Source organism: Gorilla gorilla, chromosome 6, assembly GCF_029281585.2.
Source record: "Gorilla gorilla gorilla isolate KB3781 chromosome 6, NHGRI_mGorGor1-v2.1_pri, whole genome shotgun sequence".
Taxonomy (NCBI): domain Eukaryota; kingdom Metazoa; phylum Chordata; class Mammalia; order Primates; family Hominidae; genus Gorilla; species Gorilla gorilla.
This window is the reverse complement of record NC_073230.2, coordinates 40,690,615-40,715,622: the sequence shown is the minus strand read 5'-3', so window position 1 is coordinate 40,715,622 and position 25,008 is coordinate 40,690,615. Positions and strand designations below refer to the sequence as shown.

General features: G+C 36.3%; 1 protein-coding gene across 18 annotated transcripts in view; it reads right to left on the bottom strand.

Annotated features, from left to right (window-relative positions):
- The window catches only part of BBS9 (Bardet-Biedl syndrome 9), a 580,067-nt gene that overhangs the window by 422,510 nt on the left and 132,549 nt on the right, over positions 1-25,008 (bottom strand). For all 18 annotated transcript variants that reach the window (XR_010134445.1, XM_063708101.1, XM_055347536.2 and 15 more), the window contains exons 7-9: positions 24,414-24,498; positions 15,298-15,481; positions 14,537-14,666 (exon numbers count right to left, since the gene is read on the bottom strand). Coding sequence is in view for 17 of the 18 variants with exons in the window: in XM_063708101.1 (XP_063564171.1) it covers positions 14,537-14,666; positions 15,298-15,481; positions 24,414-24,498 (399 nt within the window). In the remaining variant the exon portion in view is untranslated. The remainder of the gene's footprint in view (positions 1-14,536; positions 14,667-15,297; positions 15,482-24,413; positions 24,499-25,008) is intronic.

Genomic DNA, 25,008 nt, shown 5'->3' with positions numbered 1-25,008 from the left:
ATCTAGCCAAGTTGTTTCAAGACTAGAACATAAGTGCTAATTATTAATAGAACATAGTTCATCATGTTACATTATTCAACGTTAATGAATTCCCATAATAACATTTTGTCATCTTCTACTTGATTGAAACTGTTACAGTCTTGCCAATGCACCACAATGTAGCAGTCTCTCATTGTGAAGTACCACCCAGAGTTTTTTGTCTCACAACCAAGAGAATTAAGTAGTGTGGACACAAAAAGGGTGAGGTTAGAGCAAAAGTTTAATAAGCAAAAGAAGAAAGCTCTCCGCCGTGAACAGGGAGCCTGGAAAAGAGTTGCCATTTTTACAGCTGAATGTAAAGGCTTTTATAAGAAACCAAAGGAGGGCTGGGTTGCATAACGGCATAAGGCACGGATTTCTGGTAGCTCCACCCCATCCTCCTAGTGCGCACGTGGGTCCTTAGCTTGAGTTAATCCATATTGCTTTGTTCCCCTTACTGCACATGTTTCAGGAGACAGAATTTTCCATTGCAGGCATGTCTGGACAAGTCACCCATTTATCCTTTCTTACCTGTGCAGCTGTGGGCATGTCTTAGGCAAGCCCCGCTATGCAAGTTCCCTCATCTGTGCCCAAAGCTTGATTTTTCAGGCTGTTCTTTAGTTTGAAACAATTTAAGTGAGGACCCACCCTAACTGCCTGCCTGACTGGTTTCTTCCTTTCTCCTCTCTCAAAACAATAACATTTTAACCTTAAATTAATTCAGTTTTCTTGTATAGTCTTAAATATTACACACACAAAACATTATATGGGTATCTATCCCTTTTTTAGCACATTAATAAAGCAGGTAGCAATTCTTTCATTTTACACTTATTTTAAATAGTAAACTGCACTTTAGGGAACAAAAGTCAGTGGATTTTCTCTATTTAAAGGCAGGAAAACCACTGAATACAGTTCCACATTTTAGAATATCTGGGGACCCCCACAATCTGTTAACTGGCAGGTTCTGTTGATCAGATAACCTAGAGTTAAAGACCTATTTTATCAGGTGAGACTTAATTTGCTTACAAGTTTCAAGTTAGAATTCCAAAAATGACTTAAATGATATGACTATTCATCTATTTTACTTTTCAACCCAACTTTTAGTAATTTCAATTAATACCGTTATCTTGAAATGTAAACATGCACCATCACTCTCCTAAATCTTTTTTCTTAAGATGTAGGGGATTTACTAAGGTTTTTAAAATGTTAAACCTGATGTGTTAAAGACTTAGAAAGTTTTGAATAAGCTACCAATGTAGCTCTTTGTAGAAATTAAGAGTCTAATGATGAAATGATGCTAGTGCATAGCAAGCAATAAAAATTGCTAATTCTTTCATTTCCTTTTGATTCTAATTTTAAGTCACCCAACATTATCCTATACCATAAGAGTTATATATTTACACTCTTTTTTTATTCTGATGATAACTCTGATTTGTGCTCCAAAGCTAGTTCTGAAATACAGGTCATATACTACTTAATAGAATAAAGGACTAAGTCCACCCAAAGTTCCGAAGCCCAAAGTTCTAAGTTCTTCTACAAAGAGCTTAGTAGCACATAAATCTTATGTTATCAAAAAAAATCACTTTTTCCCATTTCCCTTTTATATTACAGTAAGCAACTAAGAAAATATAAACTTTTTCCTCTGGGAAACAGAGACACAGAGATATTTCTCTTTTTTTATTCTGGTGATAACTCAGATTTGCACTCCAAAGCTAGTTCTAAAAAACAGGCCATACACTAGTTAACAGAATAAAGGACTAAGTCCATCCAAAGTTCTAAAGTTCAAAGTACTTCTGCAAACAGCTTAGCCGCATATAAACTTTATGTTACTGCCCCCCACACACAAATGAATCACTTTTTCTCTTTTATATTCTACAGTAAGTAACTAAGAAAATACAAACTTTTTCCTCTGGGAAATAGAGCTATTTCCCAAGATTCTCAGGAACCCATAAAAATAAACTCATTCTATCTTTGAAACCAGAGAGTAAAATTTCAGTTATCAGGAGGGCCCACTATCTGAAGTAAGGAGAAAAAAATGTTAAATCACATGTGTTTTCTAAGAAAAATGAACGGCAAAGTCACTAACCTGATAGAAATGATCTCCGGGACCAAAGGGCCAAGAAGGTATGTGCTTAGTGAAAGGCAAACCCTTCATAACTAGTGAAAAGCAAACACTTTCCTTTTGGCTACAACCCTACTGCAACTGAATCCCCCATATATCAATTATGGGATACAGAATGCGGAACCCAAAACACAAAAGGATTTTTCCTACCGGTATAAATTATTTTCTTGGAGATTGAGAGTTTCATTTTTAAGAGATGTTCACAGTCTTGATGACAGTACTTCTAAAGAAGTTTTTCAGTGGAAATATGTGGTAATAAGTAGAATTCTACCATTGAAACATTTAATTTATAAAACAGAAAATCATAAACCCAACTGGCATTCTAACTGCAACTACTTATCCTTGGCTATACAGTGTTTCTAAAATCTCTGCCAGGCAAATTAAATAGACTTACTATGGAATGTAACAAAATCAAACAATCTGGAACTGTAATTACTATGATATTGTTCAGGAGAATGGAGGATGCTGTGTTTTACATTATTACATTAAAAATAAAATGATCATGAAAACATGAGCCAAGCAGAAGATATATAATTTTTCCTAAAGAGAATTTTTCTGAGAATTATAACCTTGACCGACACATAAAAATAAAGATATGGCTTTTTAATTTATTTAATGATTCCTACAAGGTCTTTTCCATGTGAATAAAACACTTATCAAAATAGCCATACTACAGTTTATGAAAGTAGTGTACCAAATGACAGGCCATACCTCAATAATGGTTTAGCCACATGGCTATAAGGACATTATAAGCACAATTCTTGTGCTTCTCCATTTTAAGCCCCATCAATATAATATCTAGGGGTCATCTCATAAAGACCTTTTATCTGACACAATGGAAATATATGCATGCATGTAACGATGACCATCAAAAATCATGCAACTAATTTTACCCCCAAAATCCTTCAATGATATTGACATAATTTGTCCAAATTATGTTTACTGAGGTACCAATAATAAGAGGAAGAAAAAATATACAAACTATGACATAATTCTGTTCCTTCATCCCCCATAACTCACGTTAAGTTACAGTATACCACAATGCAATAGCAGATTCACTAGGCCCTAAACCAAAGCTCTCCTCTTTTGATAGGAACCCATGAAAGCCAAGAGTTCTGTCACTCTACCTAACATTTCTGATTATAAACTCACTGCCCCATCTGATTCAGAATTCCAAGTTCTATATGAACCAGAAAACTGTGCAGACATCTGTTAGTGACCTAAGATTGAAGCAACATATTTTATAACTACCCTCTTGAATCTTTCCAACCCCTACCACTGCCCGTGGCCCCTCTACACTATCTATTGACTTCTAAACAAAGGTAGCAAATTCTATAAAATTGTCCAAGTAAAGAACAGAGATTAATAATGGCATATTATATACTCAGAGATAAAGCCCCAAAATAAACACTATAAACATGTTTCAAAGTAAGATGTACTTGGTACTAGTGCCTCATGGGAATTGTAACTTGGCATATACTACATTGGTTAAGAGTAGCAAAGATACAGGAGGTAGGAGGGAAGTGGCTGGGAGAAAGACAGTACCTCAGCAGACTAAAAAAATCTTCCACTGTAGACATAGAAAAGACCAAAACCAGTGCCATGGTTTCTCAAAACAGTGATATGGAACACAAATTTTACACACTTCCCCAGAAAACAGAGAAAACAAATGACAAAGAAATGAAAATTATGAGGAAAAAGAGAGCAGATATTGGGAACAGAAAATAAGTAGCCAACCAAAAGATATTAGTTTTCCTGAAGGATAGATTAAATCAAACAAAACTGAAGAAATAATCAAAGATATAACACAGGAAACCTTTCTTCAGCAGCAAAACAAATGGTTTAAACAGATTAAATTCACTACATTCCCAATAATATCAAGGAAAATATCATCATACAGATATATGGTGGCAAGTGTGGCATTTACAGAAAAAATGAAAAACATTCTACAAGCAATCAAACATAAAGAACTGATTACCTACAACAAAACAAAAATCAGGTTGTCCATGGATTTCTCCTCAGCAACAATAAAGACTGACAAAGACTTGAATTCTAATCAAAGATAATACAGCAAAACTTACCAAAAACAGCAGAAAGTACTACAATAACTACCACCTCCCAAAAAAAGGAAATTGAATGAGGAAATGACTACAGTCACAATCAACAAACTTTGAAGCCTACCAAATATCTTAAATTCTGGACCACAGTAAGATAGGATACCAAGAGCTGGCACCAACTCTGCAGACTTCAAGCGGAAGAGAGAGTCAGGTCCTAGACTAACGGAATGAGATTTAAGGACATGCGTGGAATACAGAAGGAGTGACATCAGAAAAACCAGAATGGAAGCAAAAGATATGGCCCTATACCTGTGCTTTTATCAGCTTCCTAACCAATGAAGACAGAAAGACAAGTGGCAGCCACTGATTCTTAGCACCAAGGACCTGTGACAGGGGCCGTTAGGGGCTTCTGTGAGACTCACTAGCCTCTTGAACCCTGAAAACAAAGGAAAATGGACCCCCAGGGCAAAAGAGAAAATAAACAGAGTGAGAAGGTGAAAATATTCAGGTGATCTGAGCTAATCATCACTCTCCCTCAAAACTCCCCACACAATCCTTCAGCAAACTGCTGTCACCATTTAAAAAATGAGTAACTGTAAAATAAGAAGAGATGTATGTGTGGAAATTGCAAAAAAAGGAAAGGGGTAGACATGAGGGAAATGAGAACATAAAAGACAGAAAATATCCATAGCAAAAACTTCCTAAAGAAACAAAAGAAGAATTCAGAGAAATAGTTACCCCTTGTATCAGTGAAATAAAAGAAACCATTTTTTTCATTGTTTGGAGAACTCAAAAGATACAGGGGTTGAAAGCCACACTAGAAGCAATAACTAGAATAAATAAATTTTTAAAATGAGAATAAATACACTAAAAACCAACTCAAGAACATGGATAAGCGACATGAAAAAAATCACAAAAATCAAAATAGAAAGAACAAATATATACAAATAATTAATTGATGAGGAGTAATGTTTTAATTCTTAAGGACTGAGAAATAAGTCAGACGAGCATCCAGACAGAAAAAGTAATTCATCCAATAAGATGTCTTTTTAAAAAAAATTAAGCTACCTTCAGGCTTTTCCACAGCAACTTTCAAAACCAAATGGAATGTCCAAATTTCAGAGGGAAGCTAAAGTTATCTTCAGGTATAAAAGCAATATACAATCATTAAGGTAAGAACACTTAAACGGCTTTCCACAAAACTACAGGATGATTAAACTCAACTCACCAAGAAATGAATCAAGATAATTCAGGAATAGTAAAAGAACTAGTGGTAAGCTTTGACTCCATTTAGATATATCAACAGGATGAAAGCACTATAGAAATTGTGATTACAAAAAATGTATGGAAATGTTTTAAATTTTGACAAAATAAATAATAATATACCAATAATACCAGAATTTGGCAAGAAGAGAGGAAGAAAATATAAGTATGCTATTTCCTTATGTTTCACAATAGGAAGTCAATAGACACTACCAAAATTTGAAATGCAGCTTTAAAAGACTAATGGTATCAACCAAAAAGGCATTTTTTTCTATTCTTGTTTAGAGAAGTCTTTTAGAAACTAAAATATAATGTTGTGAATAAACATTTATAAAAAATTCATATATTCCTTCCACTTCAGCTATTTCTTTTTTCCACTAGGATATAATGAAATAAATTTATATTTTAAATTCATGGCCACACATGGTGGCTCACGCCTTTAATCCCAGCACTTTGGGAGGACGAGGCGTGTGACTCATGAGGTCAGGAGTTCAAGACCAGCCTGGCCAAGATATTGAAACCCTGTCTCTACTAAAAATACAAAAAAATTAGCCAGGCATGGTGGTGGGCACCTGTAATCCCACATACTCAGGAGGCTTAGGCAGAGAATTGCTTGAACCCAGGAGGCAGAGGTTGCAGTGAGCTGAGATCGCGCCACTGCACTCCAGTCTGAGCAACAGAGTGAGACTCCATCTTAAAAAAAAAATTAAAAATAAAATTCATGTGGTCCTGTTTTGTAAATTTTATTCTATGCCTAAATTTGCACGTGTGTAGAGAAAAATATCAGGGTTGATATTTAAAAGTGCTAACAAATGTTCATTCTATTTGATAAGACTCAGGTAACTTTAATAAAAAGGTATTTTATTTTTCTTTGTACTTTTAAATAATAGTTTTTAAAAATGCAGTTCTACACTTTTTGCAAAAACCACAAAGGTTATTTTCTCTAAAAGCTATTTTAAAAACAAATAAGGGGCCAGGCATGGTAGCTCATACCTGTAATCCCAGCATTTTGGGAGGCCAAAGAAAGAGGATCTCTTGGGGCTAGGAGTTCAAGACCAATCTGGCAACATAGGGAGATCCTATCTCTACAAATTTTTTTTTAATCTGCCAGATGTGATGGCATGCACCTATAGTCCCAGCTACTTGTGAGGCTGAGGTGGGAGGATTGCTTGCACCCAAGAGATCAAGGCAGCAGTGAGCCATGTTCACACCACTGCCCTCCAGCCTGGTCAACAAAGCAAGACCGTGTCTCAAAAATAATAATAATAATTTTAAAATTAAAACAATAAGGAAGCAACATCAATAAAGTCTGAAGGTGAAATATAACAATACATTTTTACCACGGAATATAATAACACCCTATATCATTCCTGGGAAAATTAAATGAACCTATTGAAAGATGAAGCATTGGCCAGACACAGTGGCTCACACCTGTAATCCCAGCACTTTGAGAGGTTGAGGCAGGAGAATGGCTTGAGGCTAGGAGTTCAAGACCAGCCTGGACAATATAACAAGATCCCATCTATAAAAAAAAGAATTTTTAATTAACTGAGTGTGGTGACACATGCCTGCAGTCCCAGCCACCTGTGGGGCTGAAGTGAGAGGATTGCTTGAACTGAGGCATTCAAGGCTGCAATAAGCTATGATTACACCACTGCACTGCACTCCAGCCTGGGAAACAAAGTGAGACCCTGCCTCAAAAAAAAAAAAAAAAAAAAAAAGGCATAGACCACAGCATACCAATAACTAATATCTAAGTGAACTCAAAGCAAACAAATGAAAAAATAAGCAAACAAAAAAAATTAAATGGAAACCCAAAAGAGGTCATTTTATAGTGATAAATTTTTTTAACTCACCAAAAAAAACAGCTATCAGGAATATAAGCTGACTAACATAGAATATCTAAACCAAAAATGCTTATTCAACAGAAAACTGACAGAAAAATATAGTAATGAAAGACTAATATTCTACTCTTGCATTATAACAAATACAAGAAAATATCAATAAAAATGCAGAGGTGCTAAATATCAGAATTTATACCTTACGTAAATTCCAGGAATATTTACGAATTTTCTGTGGAATGTAAGAATTCAAAAAGAAAATCCTTAAAATACAGGATAGCAAAAAGTATATAGGCTCACATTCTCTTTCTATAATGTAAAAAAAAAAAAAAAAAAAAAGACAAATTAACAGCAAAACTTAAACCAAAAAAGAAAATGTCACTTTGGAACTAAAAATATTTTGCTAATAAATTCGGTTTCAAGAAAAAATCCTTCTTCCCTCTATGAGTCTGTTTTTTCATATTTTAAAAAGGTTTTTCAACTAAGAGATCTTATAAGGTCTTTAGAGCCACAGGTCTTCCCCTGACACATAAAAACCACAATGACTTTTAAGTATTTAGGAAGCATATATCATATGTTCATCTTTCTCACTGATTATTCAGTGTGATATGCAAAAGTAAAATGGACTGTATTATCTAGTTGGAGAGTTAGGAAAGTCAAATAGTAGTTCATCAACATAATTATAAATGTGATAGAAATTCAGAGAAGAGGGAGACCATGATAAGCAGGAAAGGCTTATTTATGTGACTTGAGCTATGTCTCAAAATAGAAATACGAAAATCCAGAAAAGATATGGGGGAAACATTCTGGTCAACAATATTAGATCAATGAAAGCCAAAGAACAAAGTACTATTGAGCACACATGGACATAAACATGGGAACAACAGACACTGTGGACTACAAGAGTGGGGAGGGAGGGAGTGGCTGTGGGTGGAACACCTACTTATTGGGTACTATGCTGACTACCCGGGTGACAGAATCTGTACCCCAAACCTCAGCATCACACAATATACCCATGTAACAAACTTGCACTTGTACCTCCTGTATCTAAAATAAATGTTTAAAAAAATTTAAATAAGCTAGGAAATTTTTTAAAAAGAAGAAACTGTTAAGTAACAAACTTAAAATAAGTGACTATTGTGGACCTAGCCTAGGAAGAAAAACATTGAAGTACTAGACCAAATTGCTCAAACTAAAAAATGAGCTGCAATAAGTACTGCAATAAGATTTTAAAGCTTGCTGTGAGCTGCCAGCAAAGTTTAGAATGGTTCTCATCTCTGTGAAGTTTCATTCAAATGGACTTCCACTTGTAGATATATTTATTTGATATCTCCAGAGAGAGTAACATTACTGATAAATGATGATCTTTATTTGCCACTTGAGAAACTGACCACAGCAGAAGTAAGATGCTGGGCTCTTCTGATTCTGTAACCTGTGTATTGATTTCAATTTCCCATAGTCTGACCTACAAAAATTGAAAATAATTAAATAAAAAACAATTTAATTGAGAATGAGATTTAATCTGAAAAGGAAGAAGAAAACACAGACAGAACTGGAACTGGTATGTAATAAACAAGGTAGAGAGGACTAAAGCTGCCAAGTAGGTGGGAGTGGAAAGAAAAAAAACATCTTCGACTCTGAGCAAAATGCTGTTATTAAGTATAATTGCATCAACTTGATCTGAATCCAACATTTCTTATTCACTGAAAAGAAACGTATTTAAAAAGCAGCAACTTCCTTCATAAATCAACACATTCAGCCAAGGAAGCTTCTATCAAAAAGCTTTAACCCTAAAGGTAATAAAAAGCAAGAGAAAAATTATTTCAGTACTGTCAATTTCAAATAACTTCCTAATATAAATATGTGGGCTGAGCACTGTGGCTCATACCCATAATCCCAGCACTTGGGGAGGCCAAGGTGGGAGGATCACTTGAGGCCATAAGTTCAAGACCAGCCTGGGCAACATGGTGAGTCCTCATCTCTAAAAAATATGAAAAAATTAGCCAGGAATGGTGGCATATGCCTATAGTTGTAGCTACTCAGGAGGCTGAGACAGGAGGCAGAAGTTCAAGGCTGAAGTGAGCTATGATCATGCCAATGCATTCCAGCCTGAGCAATAGAGCAAGACCCTGTCTCTAAAAATAAATAAACAGATAAGCTATAGCTAAGTTAGTAATAATTACCTTTAAAATTCTAACAGATTATGATATTGATTTGAGTAATAACTCTCTCTCCCACATGGTATGGCTAGATGTGCGTCAATTAAATGCTCTCTCGACTGCAATGTCATGAATTAATTTTGTTTGTACAGTGAGCAGGAAGAACTCGTCAGGCAGTTACAAATTTGGGGGCTTATCCAGGATCCACCCTTGCAAATATCTGCCCATGGTTCATCAGCCTCCTCCAGTATAACAGACCTAGAGGTGAGCTCTCGCAACTGCTTATTTCTATTGAGGGTCATCTCTGGCACTGTACCTGCTGGTGAGGCACTGTCGACCCATAGGGCAGAGATCTAATTACAGTGAAGAAATAGTCCTGGAACCTGTCTGAAATGCCTCTTATTAAAAAATCTGTTTGCCTTCATCACATACAAAGGCCTAGCCCATCTGCAATGCCACCTCCTGATATGGGAAACAGCTGTTCAGCTGAACTCATCTAGTCTCAGGACTAGGAAATTTAAAAAATATGGGATGATATATTTAAATTTGCTGTTTTCTATTTAGTGAATCTGTATTTCTAACAATCTACTCATTATCCTATAGTCTGTGGTTCACTTAAGTGCTATGCTAAAACTGTGGGTGAGAATATTAACGTCTTTGTCATACAAGCCTTGGAAGCCCAATCAGGCACATATGAATACATGCAATGCAGTTCCACTCCTCTTACCCTAGGGGCAACCCATACCACAACTATGCCCCCTGTCAGTAGGAAGAAGTTAGAGCAGTCCTCACCCTTTTCCCATATCATAGCTTACACCTCGGGAATGCGGCATGCTGAAACTCAAAGGGCGAAAGTGAAACAGGCTTTGCAAAAATTATCACAGTGAGAAAATTATGGCAGTGGGGGAGACATGATCTAACCTACATCCCTCTAGCCTCTAACCTTCAAGCTCCCTTAATTATTCCTAGGCTTAGGCTAGGCTAGCTTTGGGAGACATTTAGTTTATAGTTTAAGTAAAAATAGCCCTTCCCCAAAACTCAACTGTCTTTGTAAAGCTAATGAGAGAACACCAGGCTAGGAGGATAGAGTAGCCTGAATTTTGCTAAGGTGTAGACAAAAACAATTGCCAGCCATTATTCCAGAGGTCACAAGATATGCAACTTCCCCAATACTCCTACAGATAACATCACTATTGTAGAACCTAACAGTGGTCTTGTAAGAGATCTTTACAGGTTTTTTGCATTTCTGAAACCCATGATGGTTCCACCTGGACCCACCAACTGCTCCCAGAAGTGATTCAGCATGCAACAGGATCATTTCCCACACCCCTATGATTGCACCTTCCAAACAATTAGCAGCAAGCACCCATTGCCTAGCCACCCCAAACTCTTCCCCCAAAGAACTTTTGAAAAACCCCTAACCTATGAGCCTTCAATGAGATTGATTTCAGTAATAAGTCCCTCTTCAGTGTGGTGTGGCTGGCCTTGCATCAATTAAACTCTTTCTCTACTGAAATACAGTGAACTGATTTTGTTTGTGCAACAAGCAGAAAGAACCTGTCCGGGGTTACAGTATCTGGCCCACAATATTTTCAGCTGTCTGCAGGAAAATATTTATTCAATTGTTCCTCATACAAAAAGGGAACCAACTACCTACTCAGCTATTGGGCATTAGATGTGCTTTGTTGGCAAGATAAAAAATGTGGGGCTCTTCTTAGGGAATGACAAAAAGAGGAGCATTGAAAATCCAAGTGCTGTGATTTCTCGTCACATTAAATAACAGCAAGACCCTCTAATGAAATGATGAGCATCCTCACATGGCCTTGTAAAGTGTCAGCGCTGACTTCCTCAGGCCTCTGCAGGGTAAACATACTCTTCCCTTAGACATTCGCTGTCTTTGTGGTTTACAGACACTAATCCCAGAGCCACAGTCTGCCCCCAGGTGATGACAATGGGAAGAAGGCCAACTACCACAACTACATCATAGAACAGATCTTCACAGGTGGGCTGCAGTTGGACATCACCTGCCAAGTCTGCCATGGAGTCTCCACCACCACAGACCCCTTCTGGGACATCAGCTTAGATCTGCCTGGCTCTTCCACCCTCTTGTGGCCCATGAGGTGAGGGAGTGAGGGCAGCATGGTGAATGGCAAAAGCCACATTTTGGGAACCACCACACCTATGGACTGCTTGCAAAGGTGAGAAGCCCACCAGCGCTCACGTGGCAAGGAAGTATCTTCCTCACAGGAAGGCTGTTGTTGATCAGGACAAAAGCAGGGCTTTTCATTCACATACCCAGGATAGAGCCTTGAGAAAAGACGTGGCATTAGCCTGCAGTTGGCTGCAGATGCTCTTGCTAGTTTATGCTGCTTTTTTCTTTTTTCTTTTTTTGCCAGATGACTAGATATTGGTGTTCACTAGCTTTGCATTGTGTAGGGTATCTGTAACACCAGCTACTATTCCAACTTCCCCCCTGTAAATGATCTGACAGCCAAAGAGCAAAACTGGAAGCTCCCTTACCTTTTGTGGTTAATAACCTAAACCGCAGCATGAGCTAAGAGCTGAGTGCTCTCCCCATGGTCCACGGCCTTTTTTGCAAGTGATTAAAATATAGTTGTGGTGTTCTGTACTTATGATCATTTTTGAAATTGTCCATTTACTGCCTCAGTTTAGATAAGTAATAAGATTTAAGATGTGACTATGATAAAAGGTATTTAAATAACTGTAGCATACAGCATACAATTGTGGTGAGGGCAGAAAACCTTCCTAAACTTTATGTTAATTGAGTCTAGTGTTTTACAATCTTTATTTTCTTTTTCATGCATTAATTATAGTTTACTGAAGAAGAAAAAAACTCTAATAGAAATTACAATGGAATTCTTTCAAACACAGTCTAATCCTATACTTTGTGTTAAATTATATGGAAGAAAAGAAAAATCTTCAGTTCAACCATTAGAATTTATTTTTATATATTAATTGTGGAAAATACTAACGGCAATATTTGGATTTAATTGTTTATAACTGTCATCTTGCAAAAGCTATGAGAAATAGGAAGGTTCACTCACAGGTACCTAAAATAAAATGACAGGCTACTTTTGAACATAAGCATCATGATGCATACTATATGAAAATTTGGTGTTTTACTCATAATATTTCAGTTATTATTGACCGTTAACTCGTAAGTTGCACCTAGACCAAAAACTATAAATTAACAATAAATATCTGCTGAGAAGCCATACTTTTGCACTTTTCTCAATATGGTGACTCCTGAAATGGGTACCTCCCTTGTACATAATGTATGTGTAAAAATATATATATTTCAACTAAATGTTCTCAATAAGGTCTTTCTACCCATCATTCTCCTGTGCTCAAAATACACACCAAAACCCCAATAATTTTTAAGTATTTCAAGATATTGGCTCCTGAAGGACATGAAGATTATAAGTCAAAATGAGACCCATACTCACCAGTGTGGATCTGTCTTTTTGCAAATGAACTGTCACTTAAGAGACCAAAGAGAACAGCTTTGGATGGATATATAGACTCCTGCAAGAATTACTCTTCCAGAAGTGAAATACTTGATGCTGCCCTGCTGGCAAGATGTTTTTCCTGTTCTAAATCCTTCTAAGTAAATCTGATACAAAATGTCTGGTGAGTATGAATATTCTGTTAAATTTAAAAAGACCATGTGATGGACATTGCAAAAGCCAATCTCAAAACTTTTACATTATTTTTCAGACACAAAATAACTATAACTTGTGTTAAGTGCATAGCAATTAGAATTATATGTTTTTTCTCATAAAACATAAGAAAGCAACTTCTTTTTAAAATATTCAATGTTTTCAAAACACAGTTTCCATTTTTCTAAAATTCAGGCTTTAGATAAAACACTGATGCAAATATGAATACCCTTCGTTGAGCTTCAACAATAATATTACACTCAAGCCCTTAATAGGAGAGAACAACTCCATCCTGATGAGAAACTATAGGTGTCACTGAAGAATTCTACAGATGGCTTTTTTTTTTTTTTTTTTTTTTGAGACACAGTCTCACTCTGTCACCCAGGCTGGAGTGCAGTGGTGTGATCTCGGCTCACTGCAACCTCCACCTCCTGGGTTCAAGCAATTCTCCTGCCTCAGCCTCCCAAGTAGCTGGGACTACATGCACATGCCGCCACACCTGGCTAATTTTTTGTATTTTAGTAGAGACGGGGTTTCACCATGTTGGCCAGGCTGGTCTTGAACTCCTGACCTCAGATGATCCGACCACCTCGGCCTCCCAAAGAGCTGGGATTACAGGCGTGAGCCACTGTGCCCCGCCCCGTATGGCCTTTAAATGCTCAATAAAATATTATAAATAAGTAGAACTGAATACATCTGAGAATCTATGACGCTTTATGGAAAGTTGTATTTCTAAACGTTTGCTGATATTTTCTATTCCTAAACATAATCTAAGATGCTAAAAAGTTCATCAGCATCTCAGTTTTTATACTGATGACCTAGAAAAATTACTCACTTAGATGGCTCATTTCTGTCATTTTTGATAAATTTTGTAAACTTAATGTTAAAGTATGAATTCTGTTTTTCAATTTAAATACAAAGTAGCCCCACTTAAAATCTAAACTATGTAAACACATGATCATTAACAATTCTGCATCAGTTGACTTAATGAAACGTCCGAAACAAGGTGAGAACTTATTATAATGAACAGTATAATATCGTCACAGTCTATCAATAAATGTTCTCTAAAAGGGACTCATCAAATGCTAAAAGAAATATTTTTGTATTCTGAAGAATAATCTATCAAGTAAACCATTTTCTTGATATCTTCACCAGTTTTTACCTTTAATTTACTAAGGATATCTTGCTAGAAATATTAAATGAAAATGATTAATAGCACTAATTATCCTTCCTTTCCAATAAAAGTTATATTTTAAATTACTTTTATTATTGACATTCATACTACAATGTCACCTGTAATTTTTTAATAAAATCACTTGTCATTATTTCATAGAACTTCTAGAAAATTTCTTGACTAACATCCTCTTTAAAAACTGTGTTAAATTAAATCACTTACTGCAAACAGCCCACTCTTACTGCTACAGGAATGTGGGGAAGTTGGGTGGCCCACTTCAGTGTCACATCTTGATAAATATGCAGCATGTTATTATGATTTCCAATCAAAGTATTTATTGTTCCTTCAGAAACTGTAAGTTGAAAATACAGAAAAGAGACACTAAGAAAACAGTCATTTGGAAAAGTATATCTCTTTTAGGAAATTGATAGCACAAACTAATTCTAACACCTGGATTTTAATACATAAAGATTTTACATAATAAAACATTATTTTGTAACTTTACCAGTATAAAAAAGAAAGGAATCATTTTACAGTCTTGGAAGCTATAACTAGATAATCGCCAACATTTTTGCATTTCATCTAGAAAGCATGAATTTCATTAATATGTAACACATTTAAACTAATGATTTACTAGGCATTCACTACAGATAATTCATTCTATTAGACATTACTATTGTGCTTATAAAAGAGTCTGATGTTCTCTTGAAAGCATCTTGAATAGCCACATTATGGAAAGTATTAATGTATGCCGGAGGCCAATTTTACAAGTCATTTTGTACAAAGGAAAATGACTGACAAAACCAAATGTGTGCTTTATATCAAACTTGTATTCAAACTTTGAAAGTTAAAATTTCCATTACATATTCAATATTAAACTGTTTTCATATATGTTTAAAATATGTGTATGAGTGTGGCTTTTTCTGGTGTATATCACATAGCCTTGACATATGGAAGAGATAAAAGAAAATCTTTCTACACACCTGAGCAATATGGCAGAAAACAACTTGGGCTCCAATCAAGCTTCTTCATGAATCGAATTTGTCCATTATCCTTAAGGCAAAAAAAGTTTCTCTCACCAAGAACAAAAACAGAGGATGCCGACTGATTGAAAGAGACAATACATATGTCAAGGGCTTGCTCTCCAATATTTAGAGTCCAATCCACCTACAAAGCAAAACTCAATATCAATTTAGTTGCTAACCTCAGAAAATTTCAGTTATTTTCATATCAATATAAATTAAGAAATTGCTTTACAACGAAGCAGAAATATAAAGATGGGCTAATCTCTTTCATTTCTTTATTCTTTTTTTTATCACTATGACCATTTTTCTGGTATTTTACAAGACTCTAATCAAAGTTTTGTTCCATGTCTTACCAAATGATATTAACTATTCTGCAGTTCAAGAACACTAAAACACTTATCTGCTTCCCTAAAAAACTTCCATGAAAATGATATTGTGCTTAATTTGCAAATCAAATTTAATAATCCATAAAAACTATCATTATGATTGCACATGTGTTTTTATAGGGCAACTAAAAATATATCAATATGCATATACAGAGTAGTCACCAAGCAACTAGAGAGTATAGCAGAATATTCTATACATAAGAGCTACTCCAGAATATCTCCATATTGGTGGGATACAGTTAATGTTCAATAAATGCTTCTTAAAGTAATGAAAGAATGAATGTAAAATGAGAGCTTTTCAGGATTCATCTTCCATACAATATTTCTAAGTCAGGAAAATGCAAAAGAGCAAAGACATACCATTTTGAAAAATATTGGCAGAAAGGCATATACTGTTTTCAGTTTTTCTAACTTTTACTTTAGGTTCAGGGATACATAGGAAGGTTTGTTATACAGATAAATTCATTTCACAGAGGTTTGGCGTATAGATTATTTTATCACCCAGGTACTAAGCGTAGTATGTGATAGTTATTTTTTCTGATCCTCTCCCTCCTCCCACCTTTCACCCTCAAGTGAAAGTAAGAACATGTGATATTTAAGTGAGAACAAGTGATATTTGGTTTTCTGTTCCTGCATTAGTTTGCTAAAGATAATGGCCTCCAGCTCCATCCATGTTTCTGCAAATGACATAATCTCATTCTTTTTTATGGCTGCATAGTATTCCGTGGTGTATATGTACCACATTTTCTTTATCCAGTCTACCTTTGATGGATATTTTGATATTTTTGAATTGCTGAGGATTGTTTTATATCCAATTGTGTAGCTGATTTTAGAGTATGTGCTATGTGGTGACGAGAAGAATGAATATTCTGTTGTTTTGGGATGGAGAGTTTTGTAGATGTCTATTAGGTCCATTTGGTCAAGTATTAAGTTCAGACCTTGAATATCTTTGTTAATTTTCTGCCTCAATGATCTGTCTCATAGGGTCAGTGGGGTGTTGAAGTCTCCCACTATTATTGTGTGGCAGTCTAAATCTCTTAGTAGGTCTCTAAGAAATTGCTTTATGAATATGGGTGCTTTTGTGTTGGGTGCATATATATTTAGGATAGTTAGATCTTCATGTTGAATTGAACCCTTTACTATTATGTAATGCCCTTATTTGTCTTTTTTAGTCTTTGTTGGTTTAAAGTCTGTTTTGCCTGAAATTAGGATTGCAGCTCCTGCTTTTTTCCATTTGCTTCACAGAGTTTTCTTCATCTCTTTATTTTGAGCCTACAGGTGTACAGCATGTGAGATGGGTCTCTTGAAGGCAGCATACCATTGTGTCTTGCTTTTTGATCCAGTTTGCCACTCTGTGTGTTTTAAATGGGTCATTTAGCCTGTTTACATTCAAGGTTAGTATTGATACGTGTGGATTTGATCCTGTCATTGTTGTTAGCTGGTTATTATGCAGACTTGGTTGTATGGCTGCTTTATAGTATCGTTACTCCATGTATTTAAGTATTTAAGTGTTTTTTGTATTGGTTAGTAACAGTCTTTCTTTTCCATATTTAGTGCTTCTTTCAGGAGCTCTAGTAAGGCAGGTCTGGTAGTAACAATTTCCCTTCTCATTTGCTTGTCTGAAAAGATCCTTATTTCTCCTTCACATATGAAGCTTAGTTGGCTGGATATGACATTCTTGGTTGAATATTTTTTCTTTATGAATATTGAATACAGGCCTCCAATCTCTTCTGGCTTGTAGGGTTTCTGCCAAAAGGTCCACTATTAGCCTGATGGAGCTCCCTTTGGAGGTAACCTGACCTTTCTCTCTAGCTGCCTTTAACATTTTTTCTTTCATTTTGACCTTATAGAATCTGATGATTATGTGTCTTGGGGATGATCTTTTTGTACAGTATCTTGCAGGGGTTCTCTGCATTTCCTGAATTTGAATATCAGCCTCTCTAGTGAGGTTGGGGAATTTTTCATGAATGATATCCTGAGAGAGGTTTTCCAACTTGCTTGCTTTCTCCCCATCTCTTTCAGGGATGCCAATGAGTCATAAAGTTGGTCTCTTTACATAATGCCAAATGTCTTGGAGGTTTTGTTCATTTCTTATCTTTTTTCTTTATTTTTGTCTGACTGTCTTATTTCAGAAAGCCAGTCTTCGAGCTCTCAGATTCTTTCCACAGCTTGGTCTCTTCTGCCATTAATACTTGTGATTACATTACGAATTCTTGTAGTGTGTTTTACAGCTATATCAGGTCCAGTTAAGTTCTTTCTATACTGGCTATTTCGTCTGTCAGCTCTTGTATCATTGTATTGTGATTCTTAGATTTCTTGTATTGGATTTTGACATTCTTCTGAATCTCAATGGTCTTTATTTCCTGTCCATATTCTGAATTCTATTTCTGTCATTTTAGCCATCTCAGCCCAGTTAACAATCCTTGCTGTAGAATTAGTGTGATCATTTAGAGGAAGGGAAACACTGTGGCCTTTTGAGTTGCCAGAGTTCTTGCACTGGTTTTTTTTTCATCTGTGTGCATGAGTATTCCTTTTCGTGAGGTGTAAATTGAGTATAGTCAGTAGACTTCTTTTCTGGATGTTTTCAGAGGGCTGAAGCTTTCTGCAAGGTTTTTATTTATAGCTAAATTCTTGCCTTTGGTTTCAAAGTGGGGTATGTTAGCAAGTGCATTGGTCAGTAAGTAGGCTCTTTCTCACTTATGTGGCACCTCTATATTTTCTCTTTCTCTCCTTTTTTTTTTTTTTTTGAGACGGAGTCTCGCTCTGTCGCCAGGCTGGAGTGCAGTGAAGCTATCTCAGCTCACTGCAACCTCCGCCTCCCAGGTTCAAGCGATTCTCTTGCCTCGGACTCCTGAGTAGCTGGGACTACAGGCACACGCCACCACGCCCAGCTAACTTTTGTATTTTTAGTAGAGATAGGGTTTCACCATGTTGGCCAGGATGGTCTCGATTTCCTGACCTCGTGACCCGCCTGCCTCGGCCTCCCAAAGTGCTGGGATTACAGGTATAAGCCACTGCACCTGGCCTTTTTTTTTTTCCATTTGGAGTCTCACTCTGTTGCCCAGGCTGGAATGTGGTGGTGCAATCTTGGCTTACTGCAATGGTTGCCATCATGTTCCCTATCAATGCTCTGAAAGTGCAGCTCTTCTCCCACTTCTGTGCTGGCTGTAGATCACAGCTTGGCACTCCCAGGCTGCACTCTGCCTCTCTGGGGAGATCTCAAGCTTTATATTCCCTCCCCAGCTTAGAGGCAGCAGAGGAATGGACCTTAGCAGTGGTTGGAGCCAAGGGTCTTGTCTCCTGGGGCTTCACCCAAGAGAGATGCAGAGCTGCAATCAATCCATTAATCGGCCCAAAATGGGAGAGCTGTGGACCCAAGCCAGGGTCCCTGACAGGCATATATTGTATATGAAAGTAATAATGAGATGGTTTCACAGAGAAAAATCTGCATAAAGAGGAAATAGGGCTGCTGTGAAAGTTAGGCTATGATCAACAAACAATGGATCCAAGAAAAGATCATGAAAAGTCACATTAAAGACAAGATGAATTTTTGGCCATCAAGACATGATCTTAGGTATTCATCTACTTTAGATATTAAAATATTTGAAGAAGGTATAAAATCCAAATGGGGCTGGCCAGAAGGGCAAAGATTGCCAGGATATGTATAAGATCAATTTGTAGAAGGGAGACAGCCTAGTGAACATAGGTAGGTGCATCAGACTATCCTAAGCTGAACTAGAATTCAACATTAAGAAATTATTTGATTACTATTTGGCTCAAGTATTGCTCACCTATATAAAATGACTCCACTGGACAAGACATGAATATCAGTCCCATGACAGTTATATTTCTCATTATATTGTAACAGGCTAGCATTTGGCTTTGTACGTCAGTGTCTGTACCTCGGGCTGATGTGTGCCTCACTCTGAGAGGTGATTTATTCAAAGTGAACAGGCAAATCATGTTTCTGAGGCCACAGTCTGAGATCCAGCCACTAAATACTTTCAATTTACCAGGTACTGAATGCCACTCTGTCACCTCCACTTAGGGAAATACACTATATTCTGAATTAATGAGTCTCATAAAACACAGAAATTTGCTAAGAACAATAATAAAAAAAATTCTTCCACTTCCAGCCAAGAAGGAGTAAAAAGGAAATGATTTAGCATCCCACCTAAAACAACGACAAAGTGGACAAAATAAATGAAACAATAGTTTGCAAGGCACTGGACACCAGACAACAAAGCACAGCAATCCCTTAAAGACAGAAAACAAACGAGGTGAGTGGCATGATTGCTCCAGCCTTGAAAGAGTTTCTAGGCCATACATAGTGCAGGGAAGAAGAACCTAGGCAGAGCCCAGCAGACTCCGTGAATTGTGGAGATGGATACTCAGAGTCTGGAGAAACCACAGCAGTTGGAGTTAACAAGACAGCACACCAAATAGCTACATATAAATGCTGCATACAGACAGAACTCTGGAGATCTGCAGAGAGTGCCCTCAAATATTCAGCTGAGTACTTACTGGCAAATTATTGTAAGGAAACTACACAAGGCCAGGGAAAGAACCACCCAAAAAGATTAGAGATAACAGTGCCCAACATTCATACAGGGTATAAGATATTTCCTGTGCCCACCAGCCAGGCTGCAAAACCTCATAATTCTGAGTGAATTGGTACAGTACTAAGAAGGATCTTGCCTGAGGAATAGGGAATAAGTAGCCCTAAAATGAGCACTACCCTGGTCCCACTTAACAAGTCTTGAGAACAAGTCCCCCAAAAATCAAACTGTTTCCAAGTAACTTAACTGTGTCCCAGGGATAACCTCAAGAACAGTATACACATAAAAAATGAAAAATTCATCACCAGCAGGCCCACACTAAAAGAAATGTGAAAGAAATTCCTTTAGTTTGAAGGAAAATTAAACCAGATGGAAATATGGAATTATACAAATTAAAGAAGAACAGCAGAAATGATACCTACATGGGTAAATACATATTTTTCTTGTCATTTAAATCTCATTAAAATATAATTGATTATTTATGCAAAAATAATTACAATGTAATATGGGGTTCACAGCCTACGTAAAAATAAAATATAGGACAATAGCACAAAGACTGGAAGGTAGGAAACAGAAGCATAGTTCTCATATTATATATAAGGTAATATATCACCTGAAGGTAGACTGTGTTAAGTCAAAGAGAAATACTGGAAACCCTAAAGCAAACACTAAAATAACAAAACAAAGAGTTATAGCTAATAAACCAACAAAGATAAAATAGAATAAAAAAACTGGATAAATCCAAAGAAAAGCAGAAAAAGAGGAAAAGGAAACCAAAAAAACTAGACAGACATATAGATAAATAAAACAAAATTAAATGGCAGAGTACATATCACACTGATTTTAAAAAGCAAATCCCAACCAACTACATGCTTCTTATAAATTATGCACTTGAAGTATAAAGGGACAAACAGATTCAAAGTGAAAAGATAGAAAAAGGTATCAGAATAACACTAATCAAAAGAAAACTGAGTATTTTACCAACAGATTAAGTAGGTCTCAGAAAAAAGAAGATTATCAAACAAAAGGATAAAGGTCATTTCATAATGTAAAGGGGAGGGGTTCATCATGAGACAGAACAGTCTTAAATGTTTATGTACCTAATAACAGAATTCCAAAATATCTGAAGCAAAAAATAAATAAATAAATATAGATATATGCCAGGCATGGTGGCTCATGCCTGTAATCCCAGCACTTTGGGAGGCCGAGGCGGGTGGATCACAAGGTCAGGAGATCGAGACCAGCCTGGCCAACATGGCAAAACCCCATCTGTACTAAAAATACAAAAAAATTAGCTGGGGCCGGGCGCGGTGGCTCACGCCTGTAATCCCAGCACTTTGGGAGGCCGAGGCGGGTGGATCACGAGGTCAGGAGATCGAGACCATCCTGGCTAACACAGTGAAACCCCGTCTCTACTAAAAATACTAAAAATTAGCCGGGCGTGGTGGCGGGCGCCTGTAGTCCCAGCTACTCGGGAGGCTGAGGCAGGAGAATGGCGTGAACCCAGGAGGCGGAGCTTGCAGTGAGCCGAGATCACGCCACTGCACTCCAGCCTGGGCGACAGAGCGAGACTCCGTCTCAAAAAAAAAAAAAAAAATTAGCTGGACATAGTGGTACATGCCTATAGTCCCAGCTACTCAGGAGGCTGAGGCAGGAGAATCACTTGAACCCGGGAGGCGGAGGTTGCAGTGAGCCAAGATTGTGCCACTACACCCCAGCCTGGGCAACACAGCAAGGCTCTGTCTCAAAAATAAATAAATAAATAAATATAGATATAGATAGATATATTTCCAAGGAGATACAAAAAAATCCACAATTACAGTCAAAGATTTCAATACCCCTCTCTCAATAACTAATAATAACTAGTAAAAAAACTAATAAGGATATAGAAGAGTTGAACAACACTATCATCCAACATAATCTAATTGCCATGTATGAAACACTCTAACAACAAAAAAAATACACATTCTTTTCAGGTGCACACTGAACGTTTACCAAGATAGATCATATTCTAGGCCATAAGACAAATCTCAATGAATCTAAGAGAATTCAAATCATACAAATTATTTTTCTGAACACAAAAGACTTAAATAGAAATCAATCAATAAAAAGGTAGCTGTGAGTAACACAGGAAGCTATTAAATGACTTCCCACAACTATCTTATTAAAATCACTCCATTGGGTAAGTTCTGTTTCTTCTGCAATAGATTTGATATTGCTCCATGGTATCACACTCCTGCAAAATGACTATCGTGTAACAAAATGAAGTTTTACTGCTATTTCTTACTCTATTCACTAATCGAATGGAAAAACCACTCAACTGCAATTGCCTTCAGAATACATCCTCAGTGTGAGACATGGAGTAATCAATAAAAACTGCAAATGATAAGGAAAGGCTATTCCAGACAGAAGAAAAACCATATGCCTAGAATGAAGAAGAGCCATGGAATATTTGGAACAATGAGAGGCCCTATATGGCTGAAGTGCAGACTATAAGAAACAAATGGAAGAACACCACTATTGAGGAGGTCAAAGGACAATTTAATTACCATTATCAGTAAGTTCATCCAGACATTTTGCTATGTACTTTATATATTTATTATATACAATACATATATTTATATATAAATACATAATTTATCTTATAACAACTTTTTTTATTTTGAGACGGAGTCTTGCTCTGTCACCCAGGCTAGAGTACAGTGGCACGATCTCAGCTTACTGCAATCTCTGCCCCCCAGGTTCAAGCGATTGTCCTGCCTCAGCCTCCCAAGGAGCTAGAACTACAGGCATGGGCCACCATGCCCGGCTAATTTTGTATTTTAGTGGAGATGGGGTTTCTCCATGTTGGCCAGGCTGCTCTCGAACTCCTGACCTCGGGTGATCCACCTGCCTCAGCCTGCCAAAGTGCTGGGATTACAGGCATGAGCCACCGCGCCCAGCCTAATAACAACATTTTAAAATAGATATTATCACTTTGCAAATGAGGAAACTGAGATTTAGTAAGGCTAACAAACTTGCTGTAACTTGCTCAAAAAAAAAGTAAAGCTCTCAAGACCTGTTTGACTTCAATCTGTGCTTTAACTATTATTACTATGGTGCTTCTAAATTCTGTGCAAAACTATATCATATTTTTATTCATTGTGCTCTTTTACTTTTTACTACCAATGAAAAAAAATATTTCATCTGATTCTTGACTCTTTCCAAGTTACCCTTCTGTTCTACCATCTCCTGAACTTCTGTATCCTAATACAGAAAATTCTTCATAGTCTTCTCCAATATTGTTATGTTAGTATTCTAAATTCTACATTATTTCTCCATTTAGCTTCCTTCTTGTGTATCCTCAGATTTATTTCACTGTTTCCACCATAATTTTAGTTCCTTCTATTTTTTGCCTTGCTGTCTATGGAAGTTCTCAAGATAAGAAGAGTTCATAATCACCATCTATTCCCCAATTTGCAATAAATGGAGAATTCATCATTTACAATTTTTCTTCAAACTACTTTTCAAATTATCAAACTTCACCTTTGTCTTTGAGCTAATTCTATCTTTGTGAGCTGTGAATTTTTATCTTTTACTTATATATTCGGTCGCATGCCTACTAGTTGCAAAATATTTAAAGAATTAATGGCCAAAACATTTCTAAATTTTATGCAAACTAAATATTCATAGATGCAAGAAGATTAACAAATCTAAAGCTCAAAAAAAGAGAAAGAAAAGTACACATTATAATCCCATTGCTCCAAACAAGTGATAAGAGAAAATCTGGAAAGCAGCTAGAGAAAAAAGACACTTCAAACAGTAGAATATAATCTACAAAATTTTGCCTATTAAGGAGAAATTTTTTTAATGTTTCTATTTTTATTTGCTAAAAGTGACTCCATCTGGATATCCACGGTTCTAGTGGTACAACTCTACAATCTGTTATATTAAGACCATGACCAGGCATGTGTTTCCATTGCTCAACAACAACCAACTCAATTCTTAGGTCATTAATATAACCATAATATAGGAAAGAGAATGGCTGACATATTTTTTTACATTTTCTTCCCATGAATTATTATTAACAAACATATGTGATTAGATATAGCATTATTGAAATTTTTATATATTAAAAAAAAGGCCTTACAACTAGTCTTTTTCCAGAACCAAGTTTTTGCTGTTCAGTCTCCTGCCTTTTATCTGCATCTGTTGCAAAAGCAAGTACCTGGTACCTGTATGAAAGAAATTTAAAAAATTATAAATGAGTTTATAATTAAAAATTATAAATTATTTTAAGCTTTAAAAGTACACAATAATCTATAAACTTTATAAAGCACTTTTTCCTAGTTTTTAAAAACTCTAAAATTTAAGATCGAATTCTTATTGAGTGATATGGTGACATAAAACTGTGTAAAATGTCATGATAAAGAAATTATAACCATATGTCCATTATTCAGTGTTGGGAAAACAGCTCTACCAACTATTAAAGCACTTCCATTAGAATTTTATGTGACAAGTAACAATGCTCAAGAAAGATCTAGCACCTAAACACCAAATAGACAGAAAAAAATGTAAATATGCAAAGCAGTCAGATGGAGTAGAAATTATCAGTACATAATCTATGGAACCAAAAAGAGCTCAGTTTAACCCCAGTTTAACCACTTAACTAGGTAAGCACATTTTTGGCAAATAATCACTCTGTGTCTGGCTTCCTCATCCATAAAACAGAAATAATAATCTCT